Below are 25,477 nucleotides of genomic sequence, written 5' to 3' on the forward strand. Positions count from 1 at the left end.
TGCCATTAATGTCAAAAGAGGCAAGAGAACAGTTCAGCTGGCCCACTGTGAGCTGTGTAGAGCAGGCTGAATTTCTCTGTAAGCTTTATTACCTGTATTGATTTTTAAGCTTAAACACCACATGCATTCATCTCCATATTTAGGTGTCTTAAACTGAGTCTCACATTTCATGTTGGTTTGCCCTTTTAATATATATTTGCTTTTTCAGCTAACATCGTGCTTCCTTAATTGCAAATAAAAGTAACATAAAATCGTGAAGCATAAAGGCAGTATCAGTTTTATTTCATTCTCCTGTAGAAATGCTTTATGTTCACAATGGCTGGATGCAGCGTGACTTGGAGCCTGAAAGTAGAATCAAGAGAAAAAGTAGACTGCTTGCTCTGGAGTGAGATGACTGTTCCCAGGCAATGCATCCACAGGTTACCTTAAGGAAATAAAACAACTTTTCTGAAGGGTTATTGCTCAACAGCACCAGGAAAGAGTAGAAAAAGAACAGGCTGCACTGCAAAGAGACATGTAGTACTCTTGTAACACTTCCATTTCCCCTCTCATCTAACCTGAATCAGGTGAATGATGTTAACCAAAGCATTCTGTGTGATTTTCCTGGTGATCTGGTGTAGTATCAGGATGTATTAATATATGGGGAAAGACACTATCTTTTTTTTCCCGTGCTTCTTTCTGAGAGTGAAATAACTATGGATTGGGAAGGGGCTGATGGAGATACTCCATGGGGTTTTCTGACACTGGTACATGGCACTATATAAACCTAGTTTACAACACCAGTATTTGAGCATCTTACTTTAGTATTGTGTCTGGTGTTTTATACAAGGTTCTCCCTTGCAGAGGGAAGGTCATCTCTTATATTGATCAGATTTTGTCTTGTGTCTGTACATCATCCTGCTGTTGGTTTTTTTGTGAGACATTTGCTATCCCTTATGAACATTTTAAACATTTCTTTGTACTTGGTTCCTCCCACACAACTCCTACCCACCTTCTCAGTCACACCTGTAGCCAAAAATACAATATGCATTTGAAGAAAGAGCATTCTTCCATTTCTACTCTAAAAGTGACCTTATAGAGCAGGATGGAATCTGTGCTTACTTATAGCAAATATTTATGCTTTGTATTTGCTACACTTATATTTAACCTTCAGACTGACTTCCCTTACTTGGGTACAGAGAAGCTTTCAGCTTTCTAATTTAAAATGGTTTTTTGTTCATGGTAAAAGCAGTAAAACTGCTTAGGGAAAATAGTGTATTTCATTACCTAGTTACAAAACTAAGATAAATGGAAAATACCATCTGGTTTTCCTTCTCAGATTTTCTTTTTTTTGAAATGCAGTTGTCTTGGAAAATGTTTGAAACATCTCTATAGGGCCGGGTATCTTTTCTCCTTGGATCATCAGTTTGTCGCTCGTGTAGTAATGTCAGGATTGTAACAGATATTCCCTTTGCCCTACAGGAATTGTTTGCATTGGCCCTGACCATATCCTTAGGATGCTTTCTTCTCCATGGTGAAGCATGGTAGTGTGAGTGGTGTCTGACTCTGTCCTCAGGCGTGGGACAGTCTATCAAATTCAGTGGCCTTTAGCTGCAATTTCCTATAGACTCCTGTAACATTTTTAACATTAATCCTATTTAGTCAGTATGTTTACTGTGTAAACTTGCTTTGTAGTTATGTATAGAGCACTGTTTGGAGTATATTGAAAATGTTAATATATGATCAGAACAGTGATTTAAATGGGTAGATCAGTGCACCTGACTGGATTCTCTTAAAGTAGAATTTGTTTGAAAATCAAGCAAGAATGTGTTGCTACACAAAGGATCAATACTGAATGGTAGGTGATATATGTGACAGATCTGTAAAAAGAAAACCTCTGGAGAGGAAAGAGCTGAGAGCACAGGCATTGTCATATGTTAATGGGATGACATCAACTGGAAGGACAGGTAGATTAAGCTCCTTAGAAGTATGTAGTGGAATAATCTACATTCAGGCTTTGGTCATGTTGGGAAGCACAGAGTATATAACTCTTTAGGCCCCCTCTGTAGCTAACAGAAAGGTGTAGCCACTTCTGAATACAACTTGCCTTGCCCTAAAGCAGACATTTTACATGGGTCAGATGACCATTTTTCTGTAAAATTTTATATTTGTTTTCACAGATTATATAGAATTTGGCATAACTTCCCTTTATTGAAATAAATCCCACCCAAACAGACCAAACATTCATTAGTCTTTTTGATGGAGAATATGGAAAAACAAGTATAAGTCAGATAATTCTAGATTTTATTCTCACCAGTAAGGAAGAATGGCCTAAAAATGGGAGAATAAAACAATGAAACCCAACTTACCCTTGAGTAACCATATAGTGTAGTGGCAATTTTTATGATTTTGTGCTGAAAGGGAACGAGGAAGTAACATGAACTTCAAAACCAGTTTACTGTGCAGTCACCATTGTGAAACTCAAGTAATCAACACTGAAAAAGTGAAAGCTGAGTTAGTCACTGTGGTAATAACAGCCCAAGCCTTAAAAAAGTAGAAATGTTAGGTAAAATTTGGGGGGAAGTTCAGAAGGGCAAGATGTAAAATGGTCTGTACTTTCAATAATTAGAAAAAGCATCAAGAAAATGTTTGATGAAAATGGAAAACCAAGCAATAAATTAATTTCCCAAAGAGCTGGAAAAAAGATTGTTTAAAAGTGAGACCATGAGAGTTCAAACCTTCCATGCATTTTTTTGTTGTTTTGTCTTTAAAAACAGATGGATCCACAATTATCCAATTAGGGCAGTTATGAAGAAACAGAAAAGTCTTTAAAGTGGACTTGGGCAAAGTCAGATTAGAATTTAGACAAGTTAGGTGTTATAAACAGATTAAGTTAATTCTTGTATACTTAAGGAACTATTCAATGCAGACCATTCATAATTTTATTCAAGAACTGAAGGAATATTTGGGAGCATAGAACAGGTTGCCCAATTTTCAGGGAAAACTTCTGGGAGAAATAATCAGTCTATTTGCAGATACTTAGAAAACAACAGAAGGAGTAATAATCCTGATGAATTTTTCAATAATAAATTGTGAAATGTAATTTTCCTCCTTAAAGAACATTAGTCACAGGTTCATAGGTTCACAGAAGAAGCCATAAATGTCATCTTGCTGCAAACTTGCAGCCCCTGTAAGCTACCTGTCAACATCTTCATAGAGTAGCAGGTCATAAGCTTAAAAAATAACTGGAGAAAAGCAGAGAAAAGCGAAGATGTTGTCATGACAAGAGCTAATGGAAAGATCTGGGGCAAAACAGTTGTTTAATACAAGTTCAGATATTGCTGACAATGCTGGGAATTCTGGGATTTGAGGATGAGTTTGAAATGGTAAAAGGTCTCTAAGAGTTCTCAACCTCTTTATATTTATATGGGATCATCTGGGTGCACAGTGCTCTGCCTTTTCCAGATAAACTCAGTTTCACCCCTCACAATGCATGCAGACATATGTTCAGTACTCACTGTCATCATGATGAGCCAAAAACATTTCACAAAACTGAGACACCCGTGCAACTTCCCCAAACAAGAAGAGAGATTTAAAGGTACAGAAGGCAACTGGGAACCCAGTGAAGAGAAACTGGGTGCAAACAGATTTATGCTTTTGAAAAGCTTCTCTTTTATGTGTTTAAAGAAATGGCTCTTTGAAAAGAACAGACTCTCTTTTCCCATGAAGCTGTGGAGTTTAGAACTCATGTCAGGAAAATCTTAGCATCCCCCTTGACAGTAAAAATGCATTATAATGAAGTATGAACTGTGTCCATTTTAACACTTCCATCTGGAAATAGTCAATCTTGGAGAAGAGAGCTGGTAGCAAACTGTTTTTCAGTGTTGTTGGTAGATACATATAATCCGATGGCTGGAAGTGGAGCTTGGACATAGTCAGCCTCAAAATACGAGGCATTTATTTTGTAATCACGGCTACTGGGCTGTATTGCCAGAGAAGCTCATAGACTTGCCATTTTGCAACTTCAAAATAAAATAGGTTACTTTCAAAAATACAAGTTTAATGAAGATTCTAGGGAAAAAAAAAAATACTGCCAGAATATTCTGGAATGCTGCATATATTGCTGCATAATTTCATCTCATTAATCTAGGAATTTGTCTTCCAGCTGGATTTCTCTCTTCCCACCACAACTCTTCACCTGCATCTTTCTGCAATCTATAACATACATTGGAATTGTCTTGATGTAGCGTTTCCTAACTTTACTATCACATTTCCAAGCACATGATCAGAAGCTAACAAATTATACCAACAGTTCTCTTGAATAGGTATGTCTTTTTTTCCCCTAAAGAGTGTTAACTATCAGACCTGTCAGTTCTGTGTCATACACAGCTAGTAAATTGGCCTAGACTAGGGGCTGTATATTTCTGTTGTGATGAAATCGTTAGTTGGCTCTAAAACATTCATTTTACTATTGCCTCAATGAGTAGAAATTATCTCATGCCAGACTGCTTGCTCTTCAGCTCCTCGTAGTTTAAGGAGGAGTGCACATTCAATTCAGACATTCTGACTTGGCCAATTTTGGTGTAACACTGTCAAGCAGAATTATGTCACATCTGACTGAAGATTTGTTATGAGGTTTGCACCCCTCGGTGTTGCCGCACTGCCAGGCCCACAGTGTAAAAGTGAAAGCCAAGCTGCTACTGCTGGACAAAATGGCTAAAATCCCTGAGCTTTATTCATTCAGATCTTTGCCTCAGGCTGGACTTTTGCCTTGTGCTCAAACTAACTAGTCTCCAGGAATCATTCTGCTCTACTGCCCAGTCAGTTTTGGGTTTCTGAGTGATTAAAAAAATTATCTTGTGACACAAGCTGCAAAGTAATGGAAATTGGCCATCCATTAAATAGGGTATTGGAGAGATATCTGCAATAGTTTGTTGGAAGAATTTTCTGAGATCTTTTTGAAAAAATAAGAATCTGATCAAGCAAGCCACCAGAACAGTAACAAAAGGAAAATCACTTAGAGAATACATGAGCTATTTCCTTTCCACTGCTTATAAAAAACATGGTTTATTTGAGAGTACATAGCTTTGTCTATTCAAAGTGTCTGTGTCATAATCCTCATCTGTAGAGCCACAAGTAAACTATGAATGTTGTGCTTCAGGGGAGTTTTAATATGAAATGTGAGCACTGAACATTTACTTACATCATTCCAGGAAGACAATACCACTCAGCCATTGACACATTGCCTCCTGGTCACTGGGTTGAGATCAGTATGGATTTGCCATGGCAGCAGCCAATGGCTGTCTTACCTTTCACAGGCCACAGTGCCCTACTCTGTGATGTGGAAATATGAAAACACCTATCAAGCAGAGCTCAAGGCAAGGATATCAGTTTTTGAATTCATCACTAACTCAGTGCTCAGCATCGCTTCTGTCTCTAAGCAGCCTCTAAAAATGTTTTGCCTTTTTATTTCAATTCCCAAGTACCTATTTCTTGTTGGCTTGAGCTGAAATTAAATTCTTATCATCTTTGAGGTATAAGAAACTTGTTAAAAAGGAAACCTTTACCTCATTTCAGAAGCAAGAGAATTTCAATCATTATTTCTGCTTATACTATCCTTTGAAATTCAAATGTGAAGCAAAAACTCTGCAGCATTATGAGTAAAATTGAACAATGCTGGTTTAGTTATATCCATTCACTTACACTTGCAAATGTGAGAGTTAATTTAGGAAACAGTTACTGCATAAGGAAAAATACCTTTTAGAAGTATATGGACACCAAGGTATATGGAATAACTGCTACTAAAAGGGCATGTCTAAATGACCCAGGATGAGAACAGGAGACAAGAAAATACAAATGCTGAAAACAGAATTAGAGAGAAAGAGGGATGTGTCAGAAAGGCAGGAAAGTGAATGGAAGTAACAGTTATGTGTAAAGTAAAAGCTGTAGGAGGGAGGAGGGACAGTTTGATATTTTACCAATTCAGAATAGAAAGAGAGCAGGAACTGCAAAGGAAATGGAATGTGTGAATGCTTGTAAAGATGACGCTGTAGTGAGATCCATGAAATTAAGTGGTGGCAGGAATTGAGTGACCACACAGAAGGACAGAAAATAAAAAAGTAGCGACTAGATTTGAATTTAAGAGCTAATTATGAGCTCTCCATTTTAACAGTAACTAATATTCTTACTAACAATTCTGTTTGATGGATGTTTCATGTATAAAATTGATGAAAAATATTGTTTATATTTATTTTTAAATCAGTTAATAAACACTGGCCTGTGTAGTTAGCTAGTATTTTTCACTGGTAATACCAGTTGGCTTAATATGCAAAAAGTATGTGTTCCTTTGTCTGAACTTTACCATTTAGTAATACGACAAAATGTCTTTGATCACCTTGTAGTTGCTGAATCCCGTCCAGTTCAGGTTGGTACTTGAACAATCTGGTAGCTATTTAGTGATCTGAGTAAAATAAGTTTCATGTCCATTCAGGCTCCAGGGAGCCTATGTGACCTTTTCATATGCTGTCATTTACTTATTAAACTAGTTCTGTTTATTAAACTAATTTTGAGGAATTCTGATGGAATTGAGGGAAAATGGCTCTTAAGATGTCACTTCAGTGAAATTACTTCAAAGTTTGCAAATCTGGGATCACTCATAAAAGCTACAATCACATGGGAAGCAGATCTTGTATCAGAATTTCTGTACAGTTTGGGTTAAAACGTCTTTGCCTATGGTTCTAGGCTTAACAGGTGCCATTTGGAATGATTCATGTGGTCTGGTGAGTCAGAAAACTTGTTTGTTCCTACTGGAAAAGGCAGTGTGTGCAAGACACCTCTTCAAGAACATAATTTTTTTTTTCTGCTTCAAATATGCTTTTATATCTCTTTGTTTTGGCTTAGCTGCCTCCTTAAAGTTCCTGGCAGAAAAAGGCATGATACAGCTTATATCCCCATGGTGGTTCTTGTTTTCCAGAGAGAGGTTTGCCTCTAGAACATCCAGCTCATCAGAGCATAAAGAACTGCTTACTAGAGGCAAAACTTGTAACTCCAAGGTAGCCAGACAAGGAAAATTGTAAAGGTTGCTGAAATTGCTAGCCCATAAAAAGAGAGAAGGAGGATGCTGGGCATGGAGAATAACAGACAGGACATGATCCTATGTTTTCAGTGGAGTTGAGAATGAGAAAACCACTGTGCTTCTCTGTGCAGCTCTAACTAAACAGTAGAAAGTGTAGGCTCAGAAAAGATCAGAATTGAGAAAAGTGAGATAAAAGCAATAAAGCAAGCTTGAAACTATAGCAAAAGCTAAGCTGGAGAGTGAAGACTCCCCCATGCATTTCTTCTATCTTTCTATTTGTAAACCTTTTTTTCAGTAGCAAGGCAAAGACTGTCCCATATCAGTATTTCCTCTGCTGGGTGCCACCCCCACAACCATGTCCCAGATTGTCCATGGTGCTGAGCTTGCTTTACTTCCACAGCTCTTCCAGCAGCACCCAGCAGAGCCTCAACCTCAGGCAGGATGTGTGGCCTTCGCTTTGCAAAAAGCTGCTCAAAGGCTGTACTTTGGCGACACACCCTGGTTCCTTAGAGTTGTGCTTTTTGGTGGGCTCTATCATTCGTCAAGAGTTGTGGGGGCCGTGGAGTAGAATGGTTATTCCACCTGCTTGTGAGGAAGGTCTTCCTCAGACGTGTTCCCAGCAGGTCATCCCTAATGGGCTTTTTCCCAATGTTCCCTGTTTTACATTCCCAGTGACTAAGCAGGACTGCTGGAGAGCATGGCCCAGCTTTCCTCTCATCTCCTGATAACATGCTTGAGAATATTTAAATTGATGTGCAAAATTACGGCAGATAAATAGGGTTCTTTGTATCCTCTCTGAATGCAAACAATAGGAATTCTGGCTGTAAAGAGTTGTCATTATTCAGACTTCTGTTTGCTTTTTCAGGCACCAAAAGCTCTTATTTTATGAAAAGAATTTAGACAGAACTTGAAAACTCTGCTCTATTGTTTGTTCCGTGGTAAAAGAATGCCTTTCCTTCACCTTTTAATTTAATGTATAAAAGCATGTACTATGTCAGTGACAACTTAAGGAAGAAATGAAAATAAATCCTTTATGTTTCCTCCCCCGGGAAAGGATGTGTTTTTCCTTTCTTTTCCAATCCAACAAGGTGTTCCAAGTATTCATTTAACCACTGTACAAACACAAAATAAGGTGGCCTAAAGAAAGAAATGGCTAAATAAACCAGATTATTCTGCTAGCTTCTGTTTGAATGACCTACATACAAATCATGTTCACTTTCTAGAAGACAACCAGACAGCAACAGATCTGTTCAGAACACAATCAATTTGTGCTAATAAGGACTACTCAAATATTTTGGAGGAAATATAACTCTTCGAGTTTTGTAAGAGTTTGATCTGTGCAAAAAGTAAATCTGATCTTTCACTTCAGTTATGATTCAGTATTAAATGAAGTAGATCATGCTTTATTTTGAGTCAACCAGTGCAAAGGCCCAGTAATTACTGTGAGCTATTGTTGCATCTTTTTCTCCATCTCAATTTAATTTTGACTGTAGTTTTCAGCTCTAACCTTCTGTTGCAGCACTCCTCTTTGTTTGTAAGCTTTTGAGCAGCTTTTTGCCGCAGCACGCAGAAGAGACAGACTTCTGTATAAGCTGCAGGCTCTTCTTATTTCCATTATGTCAAATTCATTTTGAAGTTAGGCATCAGAAATTGTGCAGTCAAGTTCATCCTGGGCCAGGACATTAGGGCTGTGCAGTCAAGCTCAGAACAGCTACTTTGCTTATTGTATAATACTTTCTAAAGAAGCAAGTCTGTTTATTGTAGAAAAACAAAAACAACGAACAACCAAAACACCTTTGATATTTATTAACTTTTCCTGCACACACTTGCACCTTTTTCTGATTTTTTTTAACTTTCTTTTACTGATTATTCTTAAAAAAAATTATGTTAAATTAATTAAAAGCAGTCATTTTAATCAGATTTAACAATTTGCAATGAAATCATATTGGGAAAAATGTCACTGCACGCAATTATTATGAGACATTATATTAAGATATTGTTTTGCAGGAAGAAACTAGACTGAGTATTATTCATTTTATTCTTTCCAAATTCTTCTTCATTTTGCTCTGATGGTAAAAATTTGATTAAAACATATAAACTAATGGTGCCTTTCATCAAGATTTAATGCTGCTACATGAATATGATGTTTTTCAACTAGAAGGTTTGGGAGTTTATTATATTTGCTTTTAAGTAGGGGGAAATGATACCCAGAAATCAAGTTAACATCTACTCTTCTTGTTCTTTACAAAGTCAAACTAGATTATAAATCATTTCTAAAATTAATACCTATTATCTTACAGTGAGATTCTGTCACTGTTGGTGAGTAAAATAGCATGCAAACAGACCTCTCCCTATCTATTTGGCAGTGCTTATTTGATTTTTTTTTCTGCAGCTGTGCACCTTCAAGAGGGAGATCACTGTTTCGGCAACCTAATGTAGTCAACCTAATGTTCAACATTACTTAATCTGGTTTGCCTAGCTAGATTATCACCTAGATAAAAATTTCAGAAGATAAAATTTATGTGTTGTTTTCTCTGAAATTTCTTTTCCTTGCTCTTTTGATTTCAGCCACTCAGGCCTCTAAGTCTTCAAGTGTCTATCCCCACTTATATCCTAACAGAAAAGTGAAATTATTATCAGGGAAATCCATTCACTACAATGTGTTGTGTTTGTACCTTAGGCAATCATTTCTTCTAAAACAAAGGTGCAAAGGGCAGAAAGTAGTCAGCTGCCATTCCAGCAGCTTCTTGTTTTTCTGTGGAGAAGTGAAAAATGTTTGTGTAAAAACTTCGGTGAAATTCCTGTCTTATATTCACAGTCTTGATGCATTATTAGGATTGTACTTATTAGCTCACATAGACACAGAACTATTGTTTCTCAGAGGAGAAAGAGAATAAGCATGTGATTTCCTTATTCTTTCAGACGTCCTCTCCTTTTTTCTATAGAGAGATTATTGGGATTTATTAATGATGTTTAAATCTTCCCTACTATTAACAGGACTTTTAGAGACTGCCACAGTGTTTTCCTATGTTGCTTAAGAAAGGCTTGTGTCCTCTCATAATCTACAGTCTTCAAACTTAAGCCTGAACAAAACTTAATTTTTTTTTCTTGGAACCTGCTGACCAGGTGACATCATCTATATCCATCTCCCCAGTTCAGGAGCTCAGGAATCCAGGAATTTTCCTTTAAGCTTTTCTTCAGATCATCCTATTCTTTTGTGGGACTCTCTCAAGGACTCCAGTTATGAAAGGGAAACACACACAGATTAGAACTAAGGTCTCTATTAAAGGAAAGGTTAGTTGGCTTCAAAGTTCTCTTCTTCAGACACAGAATCAAGGCTGATGTTTCCTTTATGTCATGATACAGGCACTGTGCTTCCTAAATTTAGGGATTCTGCTCAGACTTCACAAAACCATGGCTATAGTGCAGAGTTATTGAGTGATTGTAGTGCTGGTACATCTGTGCTCAATGCAATGCAACATCAAGTGTCATAACACCATCACTGAGAAAAAGTAGGGAACAGCACCTCTTTTTCTACAGCAGTAGCCTAAGTTGTGTTCCTTACAGGAAGCTGGTATTCTCCACAGAGGTTGCAAAGTCCTAGCTGACATCATCTCCCTCTTTAGATATTTTTCACTGTTGTAAATTAAAATATGTTAGATTTTTATGACACAGAAAGTTCTGATTCTCTCCTTTGTTCTTTTAGAATGCACTTAATTATTGCTCTCTAGGGTCTTATATTCCTAGACTGAGTTTCAGTGAGTGTTTCCCAGAGGTTTCTGTGCACGACTTTAATGGAAGCTTTTGAACCTTTGGCTCATTTTTTTTGAAAGCTTCCACCAACCATTATAACATCACAGGGAGCTGGGACAAGTGAGGATTCCTGTGTTAAATTATGAAGTTTTTATGTTATATTTGCCCCATGCTCATAATTTCTGTGTACAGTCAACAGTTCTACAGTATCATGCAGTCTTCTGGATCAGAAACTCTGGTATCTCCTGGGCTTTATATTATTGCTATCACAAATTAGTTTTTCTAAGAGCAATAGTCTAAATGTTGTTTGCATACTAGTAAGGACTAGATTTTGTCACGCAAATAAACAAGAATTTTTTTATGATGACAGTGGTGAGATACAGACACAGGTTACCCAGAGAGGTGGTGGGTGCACCATCCCTGGAAACATTTAGGGTCAGGATGGACAGGGCTCTGAGCTACATGGTCTAGTCGAATGTCCCTGTTCATTACAGAGGGGCTTTAGAATTCCCTTCCAACCAAAACTATTCTATGACTCTGTGATTCCGTGGTAAATAATAATTGTGTTCTCAAAACATCACATTCTCTAAAATTTGATGAAAGACAGCAAGTTAAGATGGGCCAGTTTCTAAACATTATTGACCTAAGTAAATGTATTCATAACAAGTTCAGTAGCTATTACTTAAAAAGTTCCATGGAATCAAATTTATTTTTGCAATCCTTAAAAAGTTGTTAAAATTTAAATTAAACCCCCCCATCTTTTCAATATGTGCTTAGCCATCTTGCAGTAGTACTTGGTAAACATAAACACAAATATTTGCTATAGATGAGAATTTGGGTCTAGTGTTTCAGCCTATTTGCTTGTTATAGCATGGTTCACTTTCCTCTTCCTGCCCTTTATTTCCCTTTGTCTCGGTTTTGAAAGACAGGTGTCTGCTAAGGAAGGCAGAGGCCCCCCTTGAAGTGGCAGATATAACCCCTTTTCCCTCCAAGTTATTATATTTTGAAATCAAGGGCCTTTAGGCAAAGATTTGGGAAATAGGAATAACAGTTCTTTACTCTCTCTCTATATGTATGTATATAACCAGTCAAACAAAACAACAACAACTCTGGCAGTAACAGCAATCACAAACCCAGTGCCAGCCTTCTCGGCTGTCGGGCCCTTTCCCCTCGGGTGCAGTTCCGCTCGCAGCCGGCAGGGGCGCTGGCGGCTCCCGGTGAGCAGGGCAGGTGCGATGGTTCCCCCGCGGCTGCAGGGGGCGCTCCGGAGCGAGCTCGGGGAGCACGCGGCACCGGTGTCCTGGGATCCCGGGGAGGGATGGGACAAAGGCTTCACAAACCCCTGGGCAGCCGATCCTGGACTCTCAGGAACAGCAGGCTGGAACGGCAGGCTAGAACGGCAGGCTGGAGCGGCAGGGACTAACGCAAATCCCGGGTGGCAGACGAGATGTATCCAGATGGGAAAAACCCACGGAGGCCCAGGCAGGCAGGGCGAGCAGGGCTACAGCGTAGCGAAAGCTCGAAGCAGCAGCGGAGCAGGGCAGCCACAGCTCGGTCTCCAGCAGGGCAGGGAAAGCGGCTTTTGGGGTCCCGGCGTTGTTTCCAGCAGGAAGAAAGAACGGCCAAAAAGAAAGAAGCAGCAGCTCCTTTCTCTGCAGCTTCTCTCTCCGGACGCTCAGAGCGAACTGACCCCCACACCCAGGTGTAGACAAAGGAGTAGCCAGGCCCGCCCCACTCCCCTTTTTGTCTTTCTTAAGTACAGCTATTTGTCCCCTAGCAACATGCATATGGGAGAAAATTCCTTTAACAGGAAAACCTAAGACTAAACTAAACCCCAACACCCTTCTTTTTCTTTTCTTCAGCAATCAGAAAAGGATTTCTGTCCTTCTGAGGTTGCTATATGACAAAAGTTCCCTGTTCTTCACTAAAATATTATAGAGTGAAAACCTGTAGAAGTGAAAGACAGATAAATACATAAATAAACACATACATACAAACATAAATAAATAAAAGAAATCTCACATTCTTCAGTACAGCTAGACAGTAATGCTCCCACTGGAAAGCAGAATTCAAGTTACTGGAGTAGTTTATAAATCTGTATGTGAATTCTGTCTCTTCTTTGGGATACTGCTGACAAAACGTATCACAAATACAAATCAAAAGAGTTCTGAAACTGTCCCTGAGTTTTAGGGGTGGACTTCCTACTTAGTTCTACTCTATTCCTCTTCTATTTCTTGTGCAGCCAAAATTGATTAAGAAAAAGAAACCCTATGGAAAGATCTGTGGATGTTGAAGAGGCAGAGTTGAGGAAGCTGTGTCTGATAGCAACTCCATTGCTGTCGTGTGCAGGATACGGGATATTTCCAGGCAGTGGTCGGAGGAGTTGCATGAACAGAAAACAGTAGATGGGGTTTTTGCTCTGAAAGTTCTGCAACAAGCAGCTTTTTTTAGACATGCTCTATGCATCTATGGGTTTCCTGATGCTACTGACTGGCCCTGCAGAGTTTGTCTGAAGGAGCAGTTTCCTTGCTTGCAGTATTCTACAGTGACCTTCAAGCATTACAGAAAAATTGTCTTTTGAACTTAATGTATTAAGTGATAGTGCTTGATGAAGAGACAACCAAAAATGTAAACTCAGTAGAGCAGGGAACACCCAAAAATAGCAGTCAGAGAATCTGCATGGATAAGCACAGTCAAACTGTGGGGTGAGTGGTACCAGTGTGTATCTTCTTGGCCAGTCATAGGAAATTTCCTCTCAGTCTTTTCGATTTTGCTTCTGCATCTGGGCAATCTGACCTTTACATCCATTGGATATTTACAGTAGAACCCCACTTCTGTCTCCCTGCCTAAAGCCAAACTCCTCATACCTGTTGTTATCTTCATTCCCTGCGCAGGTGAACGGCATCGATCTCCGAGGCGCTACCCATGAGCAGGCTGCGGCTGCGCTCAAAGGAGCAGGGCAGACGGTAACAATCATAGCACAATACCAGCCAGAGGGTAAGTGAAATAACCACCTGAAAGGCAGATGGCAAAAGAGAAGTGCTTTGGAGCCACTCATTTAACAGGATGAGGCTGCTGTAGATAGCGAGTTTCCCAGCTATCACCAGCAGTTATCTGAAATTAAAATTAAAGTGACAATTCTGTCCCAAAGAAGTGGCTGTATTTTTGTCACAGACTTGGCTTTTAGAAGCGTTTTATGAAACTATAGGACCTCTCTTTAAGTGTATATATAATAAGACAGTAATCAACACTTAGTTAATCATTTTATTGTCATTAGCGCTCATTTTATGTTCTTTTCTATTCTCTTCCTGGAAATAGGTAATGCAAAAGACAGGTTAAGAGAGAACAGAAATGCCAGGAAGATCTGACATCACTTCAAACAGTCAGATTAGAATTAGACAAAGATAAATGCTTCCTGCAGAATGTGTAGAGCTTCCCATTATTACTGTTGGATGACAGTGTCCTTGTACCTTCAGGGCCATTAGGCCTGGATAAAAACTACTTATTGAGAGAAAATGACAGCTTTCTAAATAAAAGCATCAGCAGGAAATTCAGCAAAATGTAAGACATTTAAGGTGGGATGCATCTCATTCAAATTTTGCTAATATTTAGCTGTCTAGAGGTTAAGCTAGTTTCAGTGGACAGAAGTAGGCGCTGATTGATTTGGAGTTCAGAATTAAAGGTCAGAACTTCTTTTTGTCCCTGAGCAGTGACCCAAATGACAATCTGAGGTTCTTAAGGAATTTGTGAGAGAAATATTACCTTCTGACTGGAACTCAGGGTGGTTTTCCTCTGCAGCAGTTGTTACTTTGAAAGTCTTTGCCAGATTAATTCAGCAAGTACATGTGTCTGTGAAGATTTGCTGGCACTGTGTTATGTTTTTCAGTAGGCAGTTCTATCTCAATTCACAAGTTGGTTCTGCCTGATTGTGCCCAGCCTAGGAGATATGTAGGTCTCAGGTGAAACATTAGCTCTAATAACATGCTTAGTCAGTTGGGGCTTTTTAGGGAAGATGAATTAGTACTGCCAGAATTTATCCAATATGATACTTTCCTTCATTTTTTTGGATCCTGATGATAGCACAGAAACAGAAAAACAGCTTCTATTTTAGTCGAATGTACAAATGTGCTTCAGATCTGGAATCAAGTATCCATTTATTAGTTCATCTGCCCTTGAGTCACCAAAGAGAATAAATTAGGCCATACTAAGAAATGGGCAGATGAGAGCAAATGAAATTGAAAGTATCTTTCTTTAGTTAAATAAATGGAACATATTAATATAAAAAGGCATGAGTAATAATCAGCGGTATTTCAAAGAAGAAGTATTGAAAAGCAATTCCATTACAGATAGAGATCCGCACTGGGTTCTGAATGAAACCATGTTCCTATTAGTTCCAGTAGTCTTGTTTGCTGTCTGGTGATTTTACACTGCAATTATCACCATGGTGTCTGGGTACTTGTAGCAATCACTGGAATGTCACAGTTGTTCCGTGCCATTGTTGATACACAAAAATACACAACTCTTGACAGCTTTCTCCTATTATAATCGAACTTCTAGTTGACATACTTGTACCTTACATTGTAGCAGCTCAGTACTGTGTCAAATTCAGTTTTGGTGAATATACAATTCAAATGATGCTAATGAAATCCATCAGGTATTATATTGCATATTTATTCCATTTTTCCTATGTCATTGCTCCGTTCACCAAAAACCCTGTTGAGGGCAGACTAGTCCCAAAGGTGTGACTTCTTGTCAGTGAAGCAAAGCCAGTTTTCTGTTTCAGCCAAATAGCTCAAAACACACCACAGAGAGTGAAGCTTGGGAAGAACAGGGCCCAAAAGTTTGCCTTTTTATAGTAAATGATTTAATCTTTAAAAGTAATGAGGGTACTCTGTAGTTGTCCAGCATGTCTTGTGTTACTGCTGAAGTATTTCATTTTAATATGAGATGCTGGTTAATGCAAACTGCATAAATCAGATGTAAAATGAAATATCTCTTTCCTGAGAAATGCCTAACAGCAAAGAAAGATGAAAAAAATTTTCAAGAGTTAAGTAACCTTCACAGAGAATTGTTTAAAAATTTATAGGTCACACAGAAAGACAAACACACTCTATATGAGCATAAATACTTCTTTTATTCTAAAGTTATTGCAGAACTCTTTTTGTCCTTTATTTGAAATTCATACCTCATTTCTTATTTACTGTATCTTATCTTGTTGCTTATGTTGGAACATAGTCGTAAAATAGTCCTAAAACTGTACAACTGTGCTTCCCTCAGGAGCTTCTCACTTTAAAATGCTTCCAAATCTAGTAAAATACATAAGTTAAGTTGGCTTGTAGCTTCTTCCATTTTCACAGTGGAAGTTCTGAGTTGTTACTACAGCTTCAGGCTTTTCTGGGGAGATCCAAGAATAGCCACTACAAATGTTAATCAGTACGTTTTCTTAATCTTTTCCAGATTATTAAGCTATCAGATGTTGTTGCAAACAAAAACATTCAATGAAACCTTTAGCTATTGATATTTTGGGTATTGAGTGACAATGATATAAGCACCAGTCTATACTATAAGCCAGCTGATGATTAGCAATTAAAATAGTGAGTAGAAAAAGCTTACTTTTATACAGTAAAGAAAGGCTTACAGTATGCTTATCTTGATATTTTCTCAAAAAATAAATACTATCCTATGCTGTGGAAAGAAAATTAGGTAAATACTATAGAAGCAGTTTTCAAAGTTTTTCCTTGTTTCAAACAGAATCCCATTCTAAGCCTCATATCAACTTCCTTCACATTTATGTCTAGAGACTTGGCAATAAATCTCCTAAGAATGGTAACTCCTCTAGTTCTTACCATCAATTTGAATAGCTTTTCCCATCAATATTGTGGTGCTTTTTTTTGTCATCCTGTTTGGAATACGCAAATGCAGAGATGAGCTCAGATAAAACAGAATAGCATCACAGCATTTTTTTGAATGCTGTCAGATCTGTGGTTGGTGATGGTGCTCAGTTGAACCACGCTGCCCGGCCCTCAGATGAAAGTAGCCTTAGTGAAAATTCTGGAAAAGAGCACAGATATTGTGAACAAAGGGAGAATAGAAGATACAAACAACAATTTCATGCAAAGTTGTTGATTAGAAATACAAGGGATAGTATAAATGGAGAACCGACTCCTCGGTTCTTCTGCTCTTCAATTCCTGTTTTCCTCATTTACACTCACCACCTTTATTTCCTTCATCGCTCTGAGAACTAGAAGAGGCAAAGCACTGTGAAAATTCAAGAAGAAATGTAAATTCTGTGAGCAAAGTTATGGAAAGATTATTAAGAGCAAGAGGAAAACAAATCACAGAAATTAAAAAACTCAGAGCTCAGCAGTAGAAGTACATATTTAGGAACAGCAGCTGTAATTCTGGGCTTTTTGTGTGATTCCTTACTTTTATTTTAAAACCTGAAAATAGCCTGTGTACTGCATGTTGTACACACATGTATTGTGTAAATGGAGGTCAGTTAATGTTAAGCATCATGATCTCTTAATACTCATTGTGGATGTAGTTCATATGGAGGTTTGTTGATGTATTCAATCTACACTAACTAGTCCCTGCAGGCTTCAGAAAGATAACCTTTCATATTCTTGTGAAGCTCACATCTTCTGCACATGATTGATATGAAATTAAAGATAATTTAAGGACCAAAAGCTACTTAGAACAAAATTAGAAGAGGAACCAATCACTTATATTTAGCTTTGCACTTCAATTTTTATTAATCAGAAGCATTTTACCTTTCCTCCCAGCTTAACAACTCTCAGATCTCTTTTAAAATATTGCACAAATATGAAGTAAATGCAAAATAAAAACTGAGCCTGGAAAAAAATCTTAGGCTGGAACAGTGTGTCCCTATTAAACAATTAAGTAGAAATTAAACCGGAATATATACCACACAGGGAAACATATTTTACACTTCCAGGTTTTTTTCAGGACAGATTTTGATTTTTAATGGCAAAAGTTACAAGTTACAGCTCAGTGTGGAAGGAGTTAAGAAAGAAGCAACATTTTGTTAGTTAAGCTAAAATATATTTTTAAAGAAAAGGGAACTTTGTTTGAAATAGTGACAATTTGCCCTGAAAGACACTGCTTGGGAGTGGGGCCAGAGTACTAGTCTCCTAGTAAAGCTGCTAAAAAGCTCTATTGCACATTTTAGTCTCAAATGCTCATGTTCCTTTCCCCCACAGTAGTGTGAAAAGGTAAAGTGTAGCCTTAAGATTTTTTGCAACATATTCTGTGTCAGTGGTCTGCAAGCTGAGCTGTGCTGCATTGCAGTACCTCTGCAGCTACTGCCTCACAACAGTCCCTGGAAAACTGTTAAACCAATTGGAAGTTTCATGTGATTTAAATCTTTCCAGCGAGCCAATTAACCAGCTCTCTTAACAGCTTGCATACAGGGAAAACATTCATTGATTACAGTTTGATTAGAGCAGCTGACACTGAAGAGGTTAAAAAGTTACTACAGTGAAAGAATTTGTGCTTTATCTCTTTCTGAGTGAGCTGCTGTTCGGTGCCTGTTGTGAGGTGAGTAGCTGAGATTTAGATACACACAGTGTGAGAGGGAGAGACACTGTGAGAGGCAGTGTCTGTCTTTGCAGGCATTAGCTAAGGGAATTTTTGAAGAACAGCACCTAAGTAACTCCTGGCAGCTCTGATACTACATTTACTTTTTCATTCTTTTGCTCCTGATTCTGGGAGGCTCCACAGTACATTGGATTAGACCTAACTTTTATAAGCAGCCCCAGGTTTTATGAAAAAATACCCCTTGTCTTACACATTTGTCTGAGCTGCAGATGCATGAGATTTGCTTTACTGAAAATACCAGTTGAAAAATCCAGGAGTCACTTCTGAAGGTCTCTGAAGAGATGGATATTTTTTAGCACTTAAACCCTTTTTCATTCCCTGTTCCTGCCTCAGAGTACAAACACTTGTCTCCTCTTTTGGTACAAGTCACGTAAATTCCTGATTCAGACGTTTAACCTTTCCAGCTGCCATGGGAATTAGGTAGGTAGAAAATACAAAAGAAAAAGAAAAAAATTTTATTTTTTCATCTTTGTGTAGGTTACTTCTATCCTTTGAAACATGACTAGCCCTATTAAAGCTCCCTTTCCCCAGCTGTTAAAAAAGAATGTAGCTTAATTGCTTGGCTAGAGTTGCATTACAGCAGTTGGCTTTCACCTGGAAGCTGCTGTATCCAATTGCCAAAGAATGCAAGATATTAGAGTTATATTTCGTGCATGTGCATTGAAGAACAGAACGTACTCTCGGAATGGCCTAGCTGGATCTGACTAAAGGCCCATTTGCTGAGGATCCAGTTTCCAAGAGTGGCTAGCAGCTTAGGGAGAGGAGAAAGACCAGGACAAGCACATAGTGAAGTGATACTTGCCCTGAGTACCCTCCAACTCACCTGGGGGGATGAAAAATCCTCTCCTTGTCCTCAGGTAGAAAACACCACCACTATAAAGATGAATAAAAGCAAAAAAAAAAGTTGAGGGGTATGTTTCATAGATTGTCCTGCTGAAGTTCAGTGAGTGAATTTGTTGAGAAGCTTGATCCATTTTTTTAAGTTAGGAAAATTGAGAAAGACTGAAAATATAAATAACAAAGCTCAACATTATGATAATATATTTTTCCCTTATATTTGAGCCTTTTTTTTTTTACTTGACACCACGAGAGAAGAAGCATTGTTCCAAAACTAGGGAAATTTTTATTTCCAATCCAAATTTATTGGTAATACTTGATAATGCGCCAGAGTTCTCCTACACAAGAGACTCTTTCAAATAGCAATATTAAAGGCTGCTTATTTTACCCCTTTTTTTATAGGGGCATCTCCAATTCTACTGTTTTCTGATTTGCACATAAAGTTTTTTTACTGAGTTGGAGAATAGTAAATTGTTTTCTCCAGCTGATTAAATGGCAGGCCTACGCCTCCCTTACTTGTTCATGAAGTGCCCATTGAAGAGAGGTTAGCCAGATCATAGGATAATTTCAGTTGGAAGGGACCTTTAAAGGCCAGCTAGTTCCAAACCTCCACCCATGATCAGGGACACCTTCAACTAAATCAGATTGCCCAGAGCCCCATCCAATCTGGCCTTGAATGTTTCCAGGGATGGCATGACAGATGATGCTGTCAAAACTATTTCTCCCTTCTTGTCGTTTTAACATGTTTTGCTTCAACAAAACTGCCAGAGTTCAATAAGCAAGAAATTGGCTCTGTGCTGCAGAGATTTCTGTGTTAGTGAAGATGTTTTACAGAGTTGTGTGGCTGCAATACACAATTTCATGTAGTGCACCAAATGGTATTTGTTGTGCTCAAAACTAATCCTTGAGTGCTCCAAGCTATGTCAGCAGTTAATGTACAGGGTTAAATTTTGAGATTGGTATTTGCTGCCTTTCTTTTGATCTAATAAATACAGTTTTGGTACCCTTCAGACAAATGCACCAGTGCCAAGATAGCACCTGTTTGCCTGGCCATGCAAAACATTTGCCTTAGGTATAGTTTTTGTGCCGCTATTTGCTGCACATTATTTAGCATATGCTGCTTTCATTTTTACGTTGTTGGAGAAAAGCCTTTAATTTTATCATTTCACTGCAAGTTTCACAATATCTTCAAGTAAAAACCCCTGAAGCATATTTAAAATGGAAAGGGTGGTTAAAAAAATCTCCCTGATTAACTTTCAAATTATTTTCTCATCTCACAGAATTTCCTTTCTGTTTGCCTGAGCTGTCCTCACCACAGCTTCCACTCCACTGCAAATTAACTCTAGTCCCTGTGTCTGCCTGTGTTCATGGACATTGCCCCAGCACTGACAGATATTTCTGGGGCTCATCAGATGCCACAGCTGAAGCACCAGGGATTACAAGTGTTCTTGTAAAGTCAAACCTTTGTAGGCTTCCCATAAGACACAAAAGGTTATATTTTAATTCCTCTGTTAAATTTAAAGATCACTTTCCTAGTAGAGTTACATAGTGAAACCCATACAACACTGAGTATTTTATATGAAGAATTCTTTTTTTTTTTTTTTTTTTTTTTTTTTTTTTTTTTTTTTTGGGCTTTCTCTAGAATAGTCAGCACTCACTGTGTGTCTATGCATGAAACAAGTTATGGATATAATTTCTTGGTGTTTTTCTGCAGATTCGCTTGTGTTTAATGTAGTCATCCCTGTCTGCTACAGTGTATTTGCTGTTTTCTTACAGACTCCTGAGCTTTCTCAATTCCCATTTTCATGAATGTTTCATGTTAAGTACTTATTTTTTCATTCAGCCATATTTAGCTCTTGTCTCTGTCAACAGGCTTTAAATTTCCTTGAATAGTACATTCTTCATTGAAGAATACACAGTTGTCCATGTCAATGTTGTGCAGGGAAAGCATGATTTCCTTTCAAAACCCATCTTTTCTTCTTTTCATTGGAAATGTGAAAACATGAATTTATATGATTGGGAGTTTTTTTCTGTAGTCCCTTAAGCTTCATCTGTAGTGCAGGTCTTGCTTAGTTTTTTGTTGTTCGTACACAGCCTTCTGTGCTTTAGTCATATTTACGTGCACATGGAAAAAGTGGATCTGCTAATTCCTCATGCTGGAGATTATGAATTACTTTTCTTTGACAATTTATTAATTTAAGTTCAGTATTTTCCACTTTTTGCTATTTTGTTAGAGTAGTCATTAATAAGTCTGGTTGGGAATGCAAATAAAGGGTTGGTTTTCTTTTTGCAAGAGGGGTCATGTTTGCAGGTGCTCATTTAACTGTTAAGTATGGGCTACAGATTCTTCCACATTTTCTTCCCTTTCTTAGAGTTCACTAAAACTCTGGTTTTGCCCTTACCTGACAGCTTTTTTTAGAAAGCAACACCTTCTTTCAGTGGCAAAGACATGTATGGATTTGTGTCCTGGCCTTTTAGAAGGGGGTATGCTGCAGAGGGAGCAGAGGGATGCCCAAAGATAATTCACTTTAGAACGAGGATGAGGTTGACACTATTTCTTTACCCATTCCAGTGTTTCTTTTCTCAATCTCTTTCTTTTTTCAATTTTTTATTGTGCTTTTCACCTGGAGAAAAATGTGTTTCATGCCAAAGGTGTTTGTTTTTGCTTGCAGTCTTTACTTTTTAAGCGATAAGTCTTACCAAAATTTTTTCTATTTTAATTCTTTCACAGTGACATCCTTTCATATATCATATGACTTGAGAAGCTCCTCTTTATTGCTATCTATTTACTTTAAAATGTGTTCTCTTTCCCTTCTTACTGATGTTTGCACTTTGCAAAGACATGGTTTGTTTCTTTGTTGTTTTGATTTTTAGTTACCTTCAGTGTCAGATTTTTTTTCTTTCCTTCTTTTCTTACAGTTAATAAAAGTCTGTCCTATTCCATTGCCACTGCCTCTCCTAGTCTTCCTAGGAACTGGAAAACTTCAGCTTTAGAGGCTGTTATATAACTCATAGCTGGCCCTGGGTGATTGGGCTGTTAAAGACGCTGAAGACTCTTCACGAAAATATTTTTTTATCCAAACAGTTTAACACATTTTATTATATTAGAATTCAGAAGCTCTCTAGAAACCTGTTTTTCTTGTGCCTTCGGGTGAATTACTTCATGTAGAGACATGAAAATACAAAGTATAACTGGCTGACATTCCACAATACAGTCAATATCACCAATGCTCAGGTGCTTAAAATAATAATAAAATATAGGTTCTGCCCAATCCTTGTGTATTCAGCTTATGTCCCCAGAGAATATGAATACTAAAATTTAACCTTTCCTTGCAGTAATTTATATGAAAATACTGTGCAAATAAGATTTCAGTTTGAAATTAAAAGTATATTTTTCTGGTGTTTCCTGCAGAGCTTCTTTTCAGTCTGTTGAAAAGAAAAAAATTTAGTTTTGCTTTTGAATCTATCTTGTAAGTTCAAGGTGCTTTTGTGTCAGTGTTTAGTTAGAAAGAGACAAACTGAAGAGAGAGTTTCTGGTGTCACTTTTTCTTCTTGCAAAACATCAGCAAGTGAGAAAGTGGTAAGACACTGGCACAGGTTGCCCAGAGAAGCTGTGGATGCCCCACCCCTGGAAATGTTCAAGGCTAGGATGGATGGGTCTTTGAACCACCTGGTCTAGTGGAAGGTGTCCCTGCCCATGGCAGGGGGTTGGAACTGGATGGTCTTTAAGGTCTGTTCCAACCCAAACCGTTCTGTGATTCTGTGACTGATTCTATGATACAAGGGGATGAAGTTTTCCCAAAGGATGCAGAGATTTTCACCTGCTTCTGGAGATCTCATGCTGAGGTAAGATAGCAAGTCTGACAAAAAATGACAGCTGTTATTCTGGCATTGATAAATATCACAGGAGACAACAGCATATCAGGGATTTTCTTGGCCCAGTACTGTGGCTGCTGTCAGCACAAAATTCTCAGTGAATGTTAGGGACAGTCTTTCATGATTTGTATTTTTAAAGTTTATAGTTCTTGACACATACAGAGCTTTGCTTTTAATTATGATACAGAGCTAGGCAAAAACAAACAAAAATAAGAGTAATGTTTTCTTTATATGGGGCCATTGGCTAAGCTGCTTGCCAAAGGTCTCTCAGTCAAGATGTAATTCTCTCTGAGGTCATTCAGCCTTTATTGATGAGTTGAGTCTCTTCTTACCAGCTGTAGAATGAACACTGATGACTAACTTAGGCTGGATGGACAAAGCTAAGGCAAGATGAATAGAACTCTTCTGGTGTCCCTGCAAAGCAGCTACTAGAAAGAGCTATGCAGACATCAAATTGCTTTCCCCAGCTCAACAGGTGAACCACTAATGAAGCCAGAAAGGAACTCATTGAGGTCTCTGCCTTTGGTTTATTGCTAGACAAGAGTTTCTCTCAGGAATAATTCTTCAGGTAAGTTAGCACAGTCAATATTTTAATGTAGGGAGAGAAAAATGGGAAGAATCATGGACAACTTAAAGTTGTGATTCCAGTAGAAAAATAACAAAATTAAGAGTTTCAAGGCAAGATAGGAAATTGCAAGATAATGAATTCTAGATAATTGGTTGTTTATTTTGAATTTATTCCCTACAGACAAGAAGGACAGCAGCGTGTAAGAAATGAAACATAAAATGTGCATTTTTAAATAGAGAGGGACAAAGAGGTAGAGGGAAGATCTACTCAGGAGTTCCTAAATGCTGCACTTGCATCCACAGCTTCTTTAAGGATTTCACTTACAACAGTGAATAGTTACCCTGCTCCATGTGCCTTCCTAGCTCTGATCTCTGCCTGCTGAGAGTGGTAATACGTATGATCTTTAGTGAAAGTAAAAGTACTGATTTGAGGTGCATTTGATAGTTAGGTGACCATGGCATTGTTAAGAACAGAAATTCTGTTGAGTGGACACGCACATACAAATACGCACATGCAGCCATTGGAAACTGGAATCTGGGATCCACAGGGCCAGATTTTAAGAGCTGCAAAGGGTGTCTGCAAGAGATCTCATCACAGCCATCATATTCCACACATTCTTAGACTGCAGGTGCATGTGAAGGGTAAGTAAGAAGGTAAACAGCTTCAGATTGCACACTAAGCTGTGCTTGGGATAAAAGTATATTTCAGCAAGTCAGCTCAAGGCCTCTGAAAATCTTTACTACTGAGCTATTTTTCTACAAAAAATTCCCCTTTTTCCATTACCTTGATCTACGTCACTCTTCCTTACGTTACTTGCCTTTTCATGGCTGTTAAGATGGCAGCTGACAAGAGAAATAAGAATCAGATTTAGAATTCACTGTCAATCTCAATACTTCATTATAGGCTCATTGAAAATACTTAATTAACTGCAGAGTCACTGAAATAATGCCATATGTCATGTCAGCTTCAAAAAAAACCCCTCTTTTCAATATTAATTTTGAGTAGGAAACCTTTGCACGACAGAAAAATGCACTGAAGGTATATATTATCTTTGATTTTACCCTCTCTCACCTATATGGGTTACTGTATTATGGCTAAATTAGAAATTTAGGTGGATGCTGAAGTAAATGGAATTTTCTTAATTAAGTATTAACTACAGTTCAGTGTGAAGAAGAGTTTAAAGATATAACTTCATACATCTACGAAGATAAAATCTCCGTATATTTTAACCTGGCAATCCATCTTCTTTTAGAAGCTTTAGTATCTTGAACAGAAAGTAACTTTATGTCCTGGTTTTAGGGTTGAAGATGATTTCAACAATATTACAATGTTTTCTAAGCCATTCACTCAAATTAAGCTCTGCAATAGAAATATCCTGATCTGAATTACGTGGCTGATCCCTTCTCATAAAATTCAATTTAGTTCTATTTTGTAGTTTAGACATGGGCAAAGAAGTCTGGCATAAGTCACTTTTCAGTAAATTTTGTTATCAGACATCTTGAAGTACTTTCTTGTGACTTTCTAATTCCCTTTGCAGTTTTCAAGAGAAACATGTGAGACTAACCCAGGCAATAATTACTTTTAGCACTTGCAATAATTATTTTTAGCACTTCACTTTATAAGCACGTTTGCTTTAAAGTGGTTTACACACAGCAGCTCAGAATTACACAGAAAATTCAGGTTTTACAAACTTTGAACAACATTTCTGAATACTGAGTTTAATTGTTGCTTCAGTGCTGTTTGGTGCCTAAATACACGAAGAAATGTGTAAC

General features: G+C 37.9%; 1 protein-coding gene across 29 annotated transcripts in view; it reads left to right on the forward strand.

The window, feature by feature from the left end:
* The window catches only part of DLG2 (discs large MAGUK scaffold protein 2), a 1,001,253-nt gene that overhangs the window by 787,209 nt on the left and 188,567 nt on the right, over positions 1-25,477 (forward strand). For all 29 annotated transcript variants that reach the window (XM_039562448.1, XM_039562454.1, XM_039562457.1 and 26 more), the window contains one exon: positions 13,702-13,804. In XM_039562448.1, coding sequence (XP_039418382.1) covers positions 13,702-13,804 — 103 coding nt within the window. The remainder of the gene's footprint in view (positions 1-13,701; positions 13,805-25,477) is intronic.

This window comes from Corvus cornix, chromosome 1, assembly GCF_000738735.6.
Source record: "Corvus cornix cornix isolate S_Up_H32 chromosome 1, ASM73873v5, whole genome shotgun sequence".
Lineage (NCBI taxonomy): Eukaryota > Metazoa > Chordata > Aves > Passeriformes > Corvidae > Corvus > Corvus cornix.